The sequence below is a fragment of the Lepidochelys olivacea genome (genome assembly GCF_965140295.1).
Source record: "Lepidochelys olivacea isolate rLepOli2 genome assembly, chromosome: 2".
Taxonomy (NCBI): Eukaryota; Metazoa; Chordata; order Testudines; family Cheloniidae; genus Lepidochelys; species Lepidochelys olivacea.
This window is the reverse complement of record NC_140412.1, coordinates 187,425,920-187,442,153: the sequence shown is the minus strand read 5'-3', so window position 1 is coordinate 187,442,153 and position 16,234 is coordinate 187,425,920. Positions and strand designations below refer to the sequence as shown.

General features: G+C 41.7%; 1 protein-coding gene across 1 annotated transcript; it reads left to right on the top strand.

Annotated features, from left to right (window-relative positions):
- Window positions 1-14,156: 14,156 nt before the first annotated feature.
- On the top strand, window positions 14,157-15,227 carry CCR4 (C-C motif chemokine receptor 4; the record flags this gene model as incomplete). The annotated part of the gene is made up of 1 exon (XM_084621065.1): window positions 14,157-15,227. The coding sequence occupies one exon, from the start codon at window positions 14,157-14,159 to the stop codon at window positions 15,225-15,227; it is 1,071 nt and encodes a 356-aa protein (XP_084477191.1).
- Window positions 15,228-16,234: the final 1,007 nt, after the last annotated feature.

Here is a 16,234-nt window from a genome sequence, read left to right as displayed (position 1 = left end):
TCAGCTTCCAGAGCACATCTCTAAATTCCTATATTCATAATATTATCCCTTTTGACAGAGTGTCTCTAAATTATAATCTTCCACAAACATCTCTCTACATCCCCCCGTTATAGAAAAACCAACTAGCTCTTATATAAACAGCTAACAAGTATCTAACAACACATAAGTGAAATTTTCAACCCATCCAGTACATTTCCATGAACCCAATGTATCAACTACCTAGAGAGCAGAGGTTACCAGCACGTCACTCTGGAGCGAGGCCTAGTCTACACCGGCAGCACTTTAACGTGTCTTGTGTAGTCACGGCAGAGCACTGGAAAGAGCTCTCCCAGAGCTCTAAAAAAAAAAAAAAAACCTACCTCCATGAGAAGAGTAGCTACTACCCCTGGGGCACTGTCTACACTGGCTCTTTACAGCACTGAAACTTGCTGCGCTCACGGGAGTGTTTTTTCACCCCCCGAGCGAGAAAGTTGCAGTGCTGTAAATTGCCAGTGTAGACAAGCCCTGAGTCTTTACCACTCACATTCTTCAATACTCCTTCTCTAGGCAGGTTAGCAAGTCTCTATGAATCTTTCAGGATGTTTAATCTTTCACTCTGATTGTCTCAGTATCAGCCTTTCATTAGAGTCAGAGGCCTGGTCTACACTATGGGGCTAAATTGACCTAAATTGTTACTCAACTCCAGCTACGTGACTAACGTAGCTGGAGTTGTGAATAACGTAGCTGGAGTTGACGTAGCTTAGATCGACTTATTGCAGTGTCTACACCGCACTGGGTCGACAGGAGAAACTCTCCCATTGATTTATCTTATGCTTCTCGTTCTGATGGAGTACCGGAGTTGACGGGAGAGCAATCTGCAGTCGATTTAGCGGGTCTACTGAAGACCTGCTAAATCGACCCCCGGTGGATCAATCACCACAGCATGGATCCCCAGTAAGTTTAGACATACCCTGAGTTTTTCTCTTGTTCCTCGATGGTTTCTCCTCTGTGTGTCGATGATAAAGGATCAGTCAAATGAGAAATGCCACAGTCTACTCTGGGATTATTCTTAGACCCCTTTAATGTGTCCTCCTGATTTGTCTCTACTACATAAGACCTTAAATGCCGCTGTTCTTTAATGGTACCCTTTTGGCCCCAAATATTAGACAAGATATTCCTCAGGCACACTATCTCCTTGGGTAAGAGATGGAGAGATCATGGGCCCCTTTGTCAAAATAATATTTCTGCTTGCACTTCTAATTTTCTTTCATCATCCATATGGTTTCATTGTCATGAAATTTCAGCAAGTTACCAGTGATTGGTAAATTAGATCTGATCCTTCTGCCCATTAACAGCTGAGCTGGAGAAAAGCCCTTCTCCAGAAGTGTACTTCAGTAAACCAATAAAGCCTTATACAAATCATGTCCCCTGTCGAAAATCTTTTTCATAAGGTTCTTTGCTGTCTGAATAGATCTTTCCACAAGTCCATTTGATTGAGGATAATTTGGATTTGATGTTTTATGATGAAAATCCCAATCTATGGCAAATTGCCTAAAATCTGCACTGGAAAATTGTGTCCCGCAATCACTAAAGACTTCATCTGGAATTCCATGTCTGGAGAAGATTCCTTTCATGCCGGCGATCACTGACTTACTATTAGTACTGAGCAGTGTGCAAACTTCTGGATACAGAAAATAGTAATCTGTGACTACTAAATAATCCTTTGATTGCCAAGTAAATAAGTTAGCACTTTGTAAGGTCTTTGTAGAACTGGATGATGTCTTAGTGGCTCTGCTTTTTGGCATGGCTTGTATTTCAAGCATGAAAAGCAGTTTCCTACCACATTAGTAATGTTAGGTTTCAGAGTAGCAGCCGTGTTAGTCTGTATCCGCAAAAAGAACAGGAGTACTTGTGGCATGTTAGAGACTAACAAATTTATTTGAGCATAAGCTTTCGTGGGCTAAAACCCACTTCATCAGATGCATGCAGTGGAAAATACAGTAGGAAGAGAGATGTATATATATATATATATATATACACACACACACACAAACACACAGAGAGAGAGAGAACATGAAACAATGGGTGTTATCATACACACTATAACGAGAGTGATCAGTTAAGGTGAGCTATTACCAGCAGGAGAGAAAAAAAACCTTTTGTAGTGATAATCAAGATGGGCCATTTCCAGCAGTTAATAAGAACGTTTAAGGAACAGTAGGGGTGGGGGGAAATAATCATGGAGAAATAGTTTTACTTTGTGTAATGACACATCCACTCCCAGTCTTTATTCAAGCCTAATTTAATGGTGTCCAGTTTGCAAATTAATTCCAAATCAGCAGTCTCTCATTGGAGTCTGTTTCTGAAGTTTTTTTGTTGTAATATTGCGACTTTTAAGTCTGTAATTGAGTGACCAGAGAGATTGAAATGTTCTCAGACTGGTTTTTGAATGTTATAATTCTTGACATCTGATTTGTGTCCATTTATTCTTTTATGTAGAGACTGTCCGGTTTGGCCAATGTACATGGCAGAGGGGCATTGCTGGCACATTATGGCATATAACACATTGGTAGATGTGCAGGTGAATGAGCCTCTGATAGTGTGGCTGATGTGATTAGGCCATATGATGGTGTCCCCTGAATAGATATGTGGGCACAGTTGGCAACGGGCTTTGTTGCAAGGATAGGTTCCTAGGTTAGTGTTCTTGTTGTGTGGCATGTGGTTGCTGTTGAGTATTTGCTTCAGGTTGGGGGGCTTTCTGTAAGCAAGGACTGGCTTGTCTCCCAAGATCTGTGAGAGTGATGGGTCGTCCTTCAGGATAGGTTGTAAATCCTTGATGATGCACTGGAGAGGTTTTAGTTGGGGGCTGAAGGTGACGGCTAGTGGCATTCTGTTACTTTCTTTGTTGGACCTGTCCTGTAGTAGGTGACTTCTGGGTACTCTTCTGGCTCTGTCCATCTGTTTCTTCACTTCAGCAGGTGGGTACTGTAGTTGTAAGAACGCTTGATAGAGATCTTGTAGGTGTTTGTCTGTCTGAGGGGTTGGAGCAAATACGGTTGTATCGTAGATCTTGCTGTAGACAATGGATCGTGTGGTGTGGTCTGGATGAAAGCTGGAGGCATGTAAATAAGTATAGCGGTCAGTTGGTTTCCGGTATAGGGTAGTGTTTATGTGACCATCGCTTATTAGCACCGTAGTGTCCAAGAAGTGGATCTCTTGTGTGGACGGGTCCAGGCTGAGGTTGATGGTGGGATGAAAATTGTTGAAATCATGGTGGAATTCCTCAAAGGCTTCTTTTCCATGGGTTCAGATGATGAAGATGTCATCAATGTAGCGCAAGTAGAGTAGGGGCACTAGGGGACGAGAGCTGAGGAAGCATTGTTTAAGTCAGCCATAAAAATGTTGGCATACTGTGCAGCCATGCGGGTACCTATAGCAGTGCCGCTGATGTTGTGATTGATCTGCGGCCAATACCACACCTCTCATACTCGTTGTTTGCACTTCCCAATTCCTAAATGACCCTCATGGATCTTCTGGAGCATTTCTTTTTTGGAGGTTCATTGAAATTACAACCTTGTTGCCCTTGAAAATCAACCTATTTATCACAGTAAGTTCATGTCTGCGGGTCAATAGTCTCTTATACTTGGACAGCAACTGCTTATTTCTTCAGGCCACTCTTTAATTATCACTTCTTCAATGATCCCCAAAGAGTCATCTGTCTTCACTTCCCCTCTTATTTGTTTCCGTTTCCTGTTAGCTACAGGAAATGACTTAACATAGGCTTGCATCTCTATCTCTAAAGTCTTCTCTAATTTCATAGTGGGAGTCACTGCTCTGGAAAGTGCCTCTGCAGTGAGCATGAATTTACTGGGCGTGTTGGTCACAACCAAATCATACTTTTGCAGCTTTATCATAATTCTTTGAATCTTTAAGTTACAGTCATTGAACAGTTTGTTAAATAACACTATCAGGGGCTTGCAGTCCATTTCAGCTGCCACTGTCTGGCCATAAATATAGTGATTGAATCTCTCACAGGCAAATATTCCCAAAAGCTCCTTCTCAATCTGTGAATATCTGGTTTCTCCCTCAATCAGTGATTTGGATGCATACGCTACTGGTTGCCAACAATCCTCATGCTTCTATAAAATCACTGCATGTCACCCAAACTGTGAAGCATCTGCTGAGACTTTAATAGGCCTTCCTGGTGCATAGAACTTCAACACTGGTTCTTGTATCAGTTGTTGTTTTAAGCCTTCCCATGATTCCTCCTGTTCTGCACCCCACTACCATTCAATTTTATTCTCTAAAAGTTTTCTCAAAGCCGCTGCTTTGGTAGATAGCTTGGGTATGAATTTTGCAAGATAATTAACCATTCCCAGTAACTGTTGGACATCTTTCTTTGACTGGGGAGGTAGCATCATTTCAATGGCTGAAATCTTCCTCTTATTGGGTTTTGTACCTTTGTTGGAAATAATGTCCCCAACAAAAGTCAGTTCTATAATTACTTTGAGGTTTGCAGCTCTAGTTGCATCCAGGACTTCCCAAAGTCTACAATCATGCTCCTCTTTTGTTGAGCCTCAGATGATGATGTCATCCATTGTGGCATCAAAAACATTAATTTGGTCATAGATCATATGTATGGTTTTGTGGTACACTTCTGGTGCTGAAGTTATGTTGAAGGGTAAGCCTAATAATCTGTGCCTTCCAAATGGTATCAAACATGCATAGTTTTGAGCTTTCTTCAGTTAATTTTAGCTACCAAAAACCCAAAGATGCATCCAATTTACTAAAATATTGTGAATTTGCAAATTGAGCCATAGTCTTTTCTCTGGTTGGTATTTTGAAACATCTCTTTTTATAGCCTTGTTGAGGTCTTCTGGATCTAAACATATGTGTAGCTGGCCATTACTTTTCTCCACAATGACTAGGGAGCTCACCCATTCTGTTGGCTCCTCAATTTTTTTGTATTACTTGCATCGCTTCCATCTTGTAAACTCAGCCTTGAGTTTATCTCTGAGTGCATATGGGACCTTTCTACATGGATGGATAACTGGAGGGACCTGCTTGTTTACCTGGATTTTATGTTCACCCTGCAAGCAACCCAACACTTGAAACAGATCATGAAATTCCCGAATGAGTGCCTCATAGCCAGATTCAATATGACCTTGTAGTGAGAACACCTGTTTTACCAGACTGAGTTTTTTCCACATGCAAGCAGGCAGGCCTAAAACTGGTGTCACCTCCTTTAGCACTATAATGAACAGGAACCTGTACATAGTGTCTTTATGGTGGATGCTAGCAACGCACCTCCCCCTGACTGGTATATTTATTCCAGAATAACCAGTTACTTTTATTTTTGTTGGTCCCAGTTTTGGTCTTATTTTCAGTCTCTCATAATCTTGTTCAGTCAGAATATTAACCTGAGTTCCTGTGTCCAGTTTCAGTGGAATAATTGTTTCATTCACTTTCATGGGCAGTATCCAGTGCCTCTCACCAGGACTGCTTGATCCCAGTACGTCTATGAAAAACTCCTCAGCCAGGTTGTCTTCAACTGAATGCACTTATCTTTTCTGCATTTGGGATCTGCAGCATTTTGAAAATTGATTATTTCCCCCACATTTATGACAGAGTTTCCCAAAGGCAACACACTGTTTGGGGCCATGCTGTGATCCACACCTTCCACATAACCCTAGCAATTGTTTTAGTAGCAAGTGGTTGGACTTTTTGATTTGACCTATTCTGGCTATATTTTTCTGTACTCAGTACACGAATAAGTCCTTCTGGTGAATTCAGCTCTTTGGCTTGTGCTTTCACAGTTTCTGCTGCCCTGCATGTCTGGAAAGTTTTTTCTAAAATTAGATCTCCTTCACAGAGCAGTCTCTCTCTTAACACATTATCTTTAAGGCCACAAATGATTCTCTCTTTAATCTGAGACGGTCAACTCCCAAAGTCACAGGTTTTACTGAGTTTCCTTAATTCTGTGACTCGAAATGAGGGGCCAATGGGCCAGTGAACCACCAATTCAATCTTCTCTTTCTTTAATGAAACAAAAACTTTTGGTCCTTGTTTTCACTAAGAAAAGGGTGTGTTCTTAACTTGTGTTAGCTAATACAAGGTAAAATCCTAGTGAAGTCAGTTTGTAGTTTTAATAAACTCTACCATCCCTGGAACAGACAGCGAACTGCAACCAGACATCGTCATCACCAACAAGGACCGGAAGAAGATCATCATGGTGGATGCCACAGTGCCCTTTGAAAGCAGGACCCTAGCTTTCCACGAGCCCAGTCTCAAAAGTTGGAGAAATACGCCACTCTGGCCGAAACCTTGAGACGTAAGAGTTACCAGGTTCAGACACATGCACTGATCGTCAGAGCCCTGGGTGCATGGCACTTTGGTAATGAGTGAGTGCTGAGAGAATGTGGAGTCAGTCAACGTTATGCTCGGCTGATGCGGCAACTCATGATGTCGGACGCCATCACATGGTCAAGGGACATCTACATAGAACACATCACCAGACATTGGCAACACCAGAAGGGATGAGCTGGAATGCCAATGAGAAGCGCACTTGGGAAAGTAACTCATATACTTTCCTGACAGATTGTATTTTCTAAATGGACAACCAACCCTAAATTCTCAATTACGGAGGGACAATCTTCACTCATTGATATATGTGCTTTCCACAACCAACTCTCTGTATAACTTTTTTCATGAGTAATATATCCAAATGCATGGATGCTAAATATCTAAACTGTATCCTTAAATTCATTCACCTACATCTGGGTCATTGCTGATTATGCACTATATGTATCTAATGACTTTAAAAACAAACTTTGTATTTGTGGATAATCTAAGCACTATACTCAGCGTACAGACACTTTTTTTATGTATGATATAATTTTTTTAACATTAGCTTTAATAAAAATTTTAAGTATGAGTTACAAGGGTAAGATAAACCCTAAGCTCCTCCACAGTCTTCAACTTGATTTGTTAACTCGTGTGAAAACTGCAAGTTGCCTTATCTTCTCTAGGATTTTACCTTGTGTTAGGCTTGTCCTCACTGCAAAGTTAGCTCAGGTTTTAACTCAAGTGTTGCCCCTAACTTGAGTCCCATCCTCTTAACTTGAGTGTGGTAGTGCTTTTAACTCAAGTTAGCTGACCCATCTGGCTTATACTCTAAAGTTCAAATTAGCACAATTTATGAGCAGCTAACACAACCACTCTGTAGTGTGGACGCAAGCTAGCTCCACAACCAGTGCTGCTAGTCCTCCAGTGCCTTCCCACAATTCCCTCGTGTGCCCAGAAAGGACAGACAAGTTCCTTCATAATTTACTGGGAAATGAGTCATAGTGTAGTTCAGCTTACTGCAGTGCTAAGAATTGTGGGGTGTGTCCCCAGAAGTCTTAGTGCCACACACAAGTGAGTTCAGTCAGTGCCAGTGTAAACACAGAAACCTGAGTGTTATGTCACAATGTGGCCACTCTCAGTGATGCTGGACTGACTTGAGAGGAGTAACTCCAGTGTAGATCATTCTAGTTAACTTTGCAGCAAAGATATAGCCCTAGTTATATTAATCTAACTCGAGTTAAGAACAAACCATTTTTCCTAGTGAAGTCACAGCCAGAGTATAACTGGAGGAGAAGGGATTGATAGCATCCTGCTCCTAAAAGAGGTCCTCCCTTTATTGAAACTATACCTCTCATGCCCCTATGTACAGTAGCTTCTAAACTCAGTTAATCACCTACACATACATTAAAGCTATACACAACGATGAATACACAGTGTACATAGACCCATTGGATGGGTTTAGGTTACAGCTCACTTTAGAGCACAGTTTCCCAAACTGTGGTCCGCGGATCATTTGTTGGTAGTCTGTGGAGGTCTACTGCAGGGTCTGTCTGTCTGTGTGATGCTTTTGCCAGAAACAGATCAGGAATGCTCTTCAGAACTTCTGTTAAGTTAGTAAGTAATCTAGCTAGAAATGCGTTAGATTTCCTTTTGTTAAATGGCTGGTAAAATAGGTTGTGCTGAATGGAATGTATATTTCTGTTTTTATGTCTTTTTGTAACTTAAGGTTTTGCCTAGAGGGATTCTCTATGTTTTCAATCTGATTACCCTGTAAAGTATTTTCCATCCTGATTTTACAGAGGTGATTCTTTTACCTTTTCTTTAAATAAAATTCTTCTTTTAAGAACCTGATTGATTTCTCATTGTTCTTAAGATCCAAGGGTTTGGGTCTGTGTTCACCTGTACCAATTGGTGAGGATTATCATCAAGCCTTCCCCAGGAAAGGGGGTGTAGGGCTTGGGGGGAGGGGATATTTTGGGGGAAGACATCTCCAAGTGGTCTCTTTCCCTGTTCTTTGTTTAAAACACTTGGTGGTGGCAGCATACGGTTCAAGGACAAGGCAAAGTTTGTACCTCGGGAAAGTTTTTAACCTAAGTTGGTAAGAATAAGCTTAGGGGGTCTTTCATGCAGGTCCCCACTTCTGTACCCTAGAGTTCAGAGGGGGAACCTTGACAGCTTCTATTTCAACTTTACATATAGTGTTGATCACAGTGAGCTCAGTTTTGAAGTCAAAACAGGAATACATCACGGGTGTGTCATGTCTGCAATCCTCTTCAACATTGCCATCAATTGGGTAATGCAGCTGTGATGCTCTGTACCTCGTGGGAACATCCTACATCCCCATGTTCATCTTTATAAAATGATTGTATGGTATCCAATGCAAAGTTTGTCATGCTGGGTGACTTCAGAAAGCTTATAATGCACTGAGCATGGTTTTTATAGTGATGTTATAGTAATTGTTACAGTAAGGTTATAATTTTATATATATAGTTACGAGGCTGAAAATGTATCCTCATGGCTTAAAGCAAGCCCATGCAAAAACTCTCCAAGAAAAGAGAGGCAGTTCACACCTCATCAGGGCATAGATGGGACAAACCCAGCCCAACCTCACAGAAACAATGGACACTGGCTTAGGCAGCAACAAAAGAATCTGTTAGACCCTTGAGGGAGTCACCCCCTTCCTTTGGTCGTTTGGGACTGTGATGAGGTAATGCTCACCTGACTCTGAAGGTGGGGGTGGGGGCAAAGCCAAGAGGAAAGAAAGGACATAATAAAGGGAGAGACATTTTGTCATGCTCTCTCTCTTCCACCTAGATCTACAGGCACCACCACCACCACCAAGCAACTGAAACTCTGATCAAAGGGGAGAGTCTGACTGAAAAGTAACCAGCCAGCCTGTGATGAGAAGCATCTAAGTTTTTAAGGACATTGGAAGTGTTAAGATCAGCTTAGAATGCGTTTTGCTTTTATTTCATTTGACCAAATCTGACTTGTTATGCTTTGACTTATAATCACTTAAAATCTATCTTTACAGTTAATACATTTGTTTTTTATTCTATCTGAAGCAGTGCATTTGGTTTGAAGTGTGCCAGAGGCTCCCCTTAGGGTAACAAGCCTGGTATATATCAATTTCTTTATTAAATTGACAAACTCATATAAGCTTGCAGCGTCCAGCAGGCATAACTGGGTTGTAACTGGGACTAGAGATATTGGCTAGTGTCGTTTGCAAGTAGCTGGGAGCAGCTTATATGCCAGAGGCTGTGCATGAACAGCCCAGGAGTGGGAGTTCTCACAGCAGAGCAGGGTAAGGCTGGCTCCCAGAGTCAAGGATTGTAGAGGTATAGTAGATCACCGGACCAGATAACGCCAAAGGGGAACGTCACAGCGGCGTACAACAGAAGACATGCCAGGAGGCATTAAATGGACACCCTTCTCATCCCTTGAAGACCTGGACTTCGCAAATGATTTTGCTCTCCTATCACATACCCAACACCACATACAAGAAAAAACAACTGGACTCAATGCATTCAGCCAGTAAATTGGACTGAAAATCAACTGCAATAAGAAGATAGATATCATGACTTTTAATATTGCCTTACCATCACCAGTATGGATAGATGATTATGTTCTCACCAGTGTGGAAACATTCACATGCTTGGGCAGCACCATCATCCACGACAGGACAAGACAGGACATCTGGAACAAAATCAATAAAGCCAGGAACACCTTCAGGAGCTCAAATACAGTCTGGAAATCATCAAAATACAACACCAAAACCAAACGCAAGATTTATCAGAGCTGCGTACTTTCAACACTATTTTATAGTGCAGAATGCTAAGGAATGAGAAAGTATGACATGTCCAAACTGTCTTCATTCCATACAACCTGCCTCAGAAAAATCCTCCGTATCTTTTGGCCCAGACCAATCTCAAACCAAGATCTATTGACACAATGCAGCCAAGAGGATCTGAGCACCATCATTGCCAGGAGGCGTTGGAGATGGATCAGTCATGTGCTTCAGATGGAAACTGATTCCATCACCAGACTAGCAATAAGATGGACACCTGAAGGCAAGCGAAAACAAGGCCACCTGAAAACAACATGGTGAAGAGCTGTGGAAGCTGAGCTGAAAAACCTGGGGCACAGCTGGGTAACCATTGAAAGACTTGCCAGAAACCGACAGCCGTGGAGGAGCTTCGTCACTGCCCTAAACTCCAGAGGCGTAATAGGAACATGATGACAATGACAATGTACATTTCACCATGATATTATTGACCAACACATTATTCATTTTCAAATGCTACCTCACAAGGCATATTTTGTACAAAGATTATTACAATAGTGACTAGGGTGTGAATACAGGGGAGCATTCAGTCACGACGTATTACATTAAAGCCAGCTAGAAATACACAGTAATTTCTTGATATTATTTTCCATTTAAGCAATTCTTGCAGCTGCCAAAGGAATTAGATGTGTTTGTAAATGAGGGAAAAGTGGCCACACCACCATAAATAAGAGGGAGGCGATCGATGCTTTTTCAATGCCATGCTAGGTGAACCAGGTGGCAATCTCCCTATTAAGACATTGTACACACATGGAAGGCATTGGAAAACCCCTGCTTTAGAGAATTATGTTAAAGCAAAATGTGGAAAGCCCAAGTGCAAAAATAAAACCAAACAGATTATTAAACAGCTCAAAGTGTATATATTTCTCAGCTTTTAATTAACTCATCCTTTAGTCTCTTTTCATAGGAGTAATCCTCTTGGGTCGATATTACACTGGAGTCAATGAACTACTCACATCAGGAAGATCCCATAAAACTTTCATGACCTCTCAGGTCCTTGAGGAATAGTTGGGAGAAATGAAAACAAGGGAGCAACTGTGTTCAAGTAAATTCAGAAAGAGACACAAGCAGAAGACCAATCACCAGTTGGAAATGGAGAAAGCTAGAAGGAATAAGACACACTAATCCCTGCCTCACGGCATTCACAGGGAAGTGAAGGTTGTTTCAATACATATATTTTAAAGGCACATTATCTCATCTCATTATCACAAGAATTAGATGTTTCTGCTCTGGGACGGACTCCCCAACGAAAACCTTGAACTTCCTTTCAGATTATGCCACATCACATTCACTGTTGCAGTGAGCAAGCCACCTACTTACCCAGAAAACAGGAGATTCTGCACTTTCAGGCAAAGGGTTTCTTCAGATCAATTGTGAAGGGGGAGAAAAAAGGTACAATTTACAAAATGCAATTCAGAAACAGTGATTTTGTATATTTTATACATTTGTTTTGTATATATGATTATGCAAGTATTCATATACTTTAAGGAGTTTTCTTTCTGCTATTGCTTACTTTGAAATTGAACAATTTTCAAACATGGGCATAATCAAAATTTTCATGTTTAGTTTTTATTTTATTACAAAAGGGTAGAATTTGCATTTTAAAATTAACTAAAATGTCTGAATCTAGTTGCAATGACTCCTAACTAATTCTTGTGAGTTGTTCAGTTTATATACTCTGGCACTAAAAGCAATTATAGACCACTGGTTTAAAAGTCCTTCTTTTTTCCCCTTATTGGTGTTTAATGAAATTTGTACTTCAGCTTAAGAAGTCAATATCTATCTGCAATATAACACAACTACAGGGTGGACAGGAGTTATCTCTTCTGCCTGGAGCATAAAACTTGGAAACAGCCATTACAGATTCTGTCCCTGGTCCTAGCACGAACTTACTGTGCAACCTTAGACAAGACACTTAATTCTACTCAGTTTCATTTTCTCCTTTTCTACAAATGGGGATACTTACCAACCTCCAAAAATGTGGAGAGACTTAATTCACTTTGGCAAAAAGCTAGGAAATGCTTGGATGAATAATGCTATTGTTACCTTTTCACATGCAGTCTTTTTATGTTGTGTTCACCAACTGAGCAGTGTAGCCTTTTTAAAATAATGCCAATTAAAATACATCTATTAAAACAGAACATGCATATTAATGTGACAAATTCACTTGGCCACTGAAGAAAGAGACTACTGAAAATACATATATATATTTTCTGGACAGCAAGTTAAGTGCTGGTACTGTTACGTAAGAGAGACCTATTGCTGATATTCAGGAACTGCATAAACATTGCATTAAAAAGGAGTAGTGCTTTAAAAATGAGTCAGATGCTCAGGTCCTTGTTTATTTTTCAGGTTTCAGAGTAACAACCGTGTTAGTCTGTCTTCACAAAAAGAAAAGGAGGACTTGTGGCACCTTAGAGACTAACCAATTTATTTGAGCATGAGCTTTTGTGAGCTACAGTTGCATCCGATGAAGTGAGCTGTAGCTCACGAAAGCTCATGCTCAAATAAATTGGTTAGTCTCTAAGGTGCCACAAGTCCTCCTTTTCTTTTTGCATTTATTTTTCACTCGTCCTTAGTCAACGTTTGCTTGAGTAAATACAGTGGGTGGAAGTCAATTGGAGTTTTATCATTTACTTCATTGGGACTAGGATTTCAGTTCTTATGATTTGGTTCCAAGGTTTGAAGGATTTCTGTCACTTATTTTGCTAATTAAACTCCACCTGCCTCCCTTCAAGCTGCAGTTTCAACTGAAAACAAACAGCCCCACTGCATGCCCTAAACCAGAGGTGGGCAAACTACAGTCCGCAGACCACATCCAGCCCGCGGGACCCTCCAACCCGGCCCCTGAGCTCCCGGCCCGGGAGGCTAGCCCCCGGCCCCTCCTCCGCTGTTTCCCCTCTCCCACAGCCTCAGCTCACTGCGCTGCCAGTGCAATGCTCTGGGCGACGGGGCTACGAGCTCTTGCTGGGCCACACAGCTGCAGAGCTGCAGCCTGACCCAGGGCTCTGTGCTGCGCGGTGGCGTGGCTGGCTCTAGCCAGGTGGCACGGCTGCCTGTGCTGGTGCTCTGGGCAGCGTGATAAGGGGGCAGGGAGTGGGGGGGTTGGATAGAGGGCAGGGGAGTTCGGGTTGGTGGTCAGGGGGCAGGGGTGTGGATAGGGGTCCGGGCAGTCAGGAATGGGGGGGCTGTTGAATGGGGTAGGGGTCCCGGGAGGCAGTCAAGGGATGAGAGGAGGGGTTGGATGGGGTGGTGGGGGGCAGTCAGGGGACAGGGAGGGAGGGAGGGATGGGGCAGCGGTCCCGGGGGGGCCATCAGGGGACAGGGGGGTTGGATGGGGCAGGAGTCCTGGGGGGGGGCCACCAGGGGGCGAGAACCGGCGGGGGGTCAGATAGGGGGCGGGGGCTGGGCTATGTGTGGCTGTTTGGGGAGGCACAGCCTCCCCTAACCAGCCCTCCATACAATTTCTGAAACCCAAATTGTCCTCAGGCCAAAAAGTTTGCCCACCCCTGCCCTAAACTCTTATGTAGCGCTAAATAGTGCTAGAAGTGTCCATTAACATATCAGGGAATGGCCCCCATTTCTGTCCAGTATGGATTTGTAAATCTTTAATGCTAACTGAGATCTGGATCCACCAAAAACCTAGAGTTTCAAACCTCAGACGAAACATGCATTAGAACTGCAAAGACTTCATTCTTATTCAAGTTCTTTTCAAAGACTTCTTTGGTGATACTTTTTTCAGAGTAACAGCTGTGTTAGTCTGTATTCGCAAAAAGAAAAGGAGTACTTGTGGCACCTTAGCGACTAACCCAATTTATTTGAGCAAAGCTTATGCTCAAATAAATTGGTTAGTCTCTAAGGTGCCACAAGTACTCCTTTTGTTTTTGGTGATACTGTTTCAAAGTTGCCTCTATTTCAGGTAAAGATTTTTAACTCCCCCTTGAGAATCTATTAACATTTGTATCTGCTTCTTCTCAGGAAGTGGAAAATGAAAAGAACAACCCCAACAGTCTATGACTATTCGTTTCCATATGTCTATGTTGACATTTATGATGATTCTTCAAAACCTTGCAGTAAAGAAGGCATCAAGAAGTTTGGATCACATTTTCTGCCCACTCTTTACTCTCTGGTATTCCTGCTTGGCTTGGTAGGGAACTCTCTAGTCATTTTGGTCCTGTTAAAATACAAGAGGCTGAAGAGCATGACCGACGTTTATCTGCTCAACCTCGCAATCTCAGATTTGCTGTTTGTTTTCTCCCTTCCCTTCTGGTCTTATTATGCAGCAGATCAGTGGGTTTTCGGGAACGGATTGTGTAAAATCGTTTCTTGGATCTATCTGGTTGGGTTTTACAGTGGGATATTTTTTATTATGCTCATGAGCATAGATAGATACTTGGCAATAGTTCATGCTGTGCTTGCCTTGAGAGCAAGAACAGTCACCTATGGCATCTTTACCAGTCTTATTGTATGGTTAGTAGCCATTTCAGCCTCAGTTCCAGAGCTGATATTTAGTGAATCCTATAAGGAACGCAATCATACCACCTGCAAACCACGGTACCCTGGTAATTCCACAAACTGGAGGATTTTCTCCTCTTTGGAAGTCAATGTCCTAGGGCTCATGATACCTTCAGTGGTTATGATTTTTTGCTACTCAATGATCATTAAAACCTTGCTGTACTGTAGAAGTGAGAAAAAGAATAAGGCTGTGAAGATGATCTTTGCTGTCATGATTGTGTTTTTTGTTTTTTGGACCCCTTACAACATTGTGCTTTTCTTACAATTGTTGCTAGACCTGGGTTTCATTACAAAGTGTAAAATCAGCAAAGATTTGGACTATGCAATGCAAGGGACAGAAACACTGGCTTTTTTCCACTGTTGTCTCAATCCCATTATCTATTTCTTTATGGGGGAAAAATTCAAGAAGTATGTGAAGTTGCTCTTTAAGAGCTGGGGGGTACCTAGAATGTTTTTTAAACGCTGTGGACTTCTCACCACTTACCACGCCGAATCAACCAGTTCATTCCACACACAGTCTACTAGGGATCAAGATGCTCTGTAAAGATCCTGCAGTGTCTACCACAGTTACAAGAAAAACTAACAATCACCACAACATTAAAAAGGGTCTCATTTAAGCTGAAAAGATGTGCATTTAAAAATAAGCCAGCACCTTAAAATAAATGGACCATAAGCTTTCAGTCCTGCCTCTGGAATTTTTTGAATGTAGTGAGAAAAAAAGAGAAAAATGTTTGAGAAGTGGAACCTAGGCTAGGCTTTTGGAAATGTAAAATTCATTTCATATTACAAATCAGTGCCAACAAGTGGTAACACCACCTGCATTTACAGTGCTATGCTGTGCCTTTTGCTCTTCATCAGCACCAACAGCGAGCCCCACTAGGGGGAGAAAAAGGGGAGGGGGCGGAGATCAACAGTCTTAACAAAATGCTTTGGAAATCTTGGCATATTCAGGGATCATCATATTTAGTGTACTGGGCCCAATCCACTTATTGGCATAGGGTTTGTTAGAGCAGAGTCCTAGAGTATAATTGTCTCTTTAGCACGCTTTCTCGGTGAATATTTCCTAGATAATACATACTTTGTGTCTAAGAAAACGGAAACAAGATATATTTAAAATCTTGCTGTTCACCAAGACCTAAATTGTACAGTATGTTATACCACATATGTATACTTTTTTATACAAGTCTTCACACATATATAGACATTTTGAATGAACCTGCCATCATGTTGTTACCTAGAATAGCAGTTTTATATAATAATTAACATGGACATTGTCAGAAATATTTTTAAATAAAAAATGAGGCTTTTTTTAAAAACCTACAATGCATCCTATGCACATCATTTAAAACATCTTGTTCCTAGTCACATTTCTAAGTGAAATTACTTTAAACACCCTTTTTAAAAAACAAGACTAAGAAGCCTTTGAAAAATGCCCCCTCACAAAAAGACAGCAAGCAACAAAAGTCTCCAGTTGGTAGGGGGAGAAGCTGCCAAAGTAGGGACCACTGCATTAGGGGTGAGGGAGAAAAGAGGGCCCAGCCAGGGTCACCC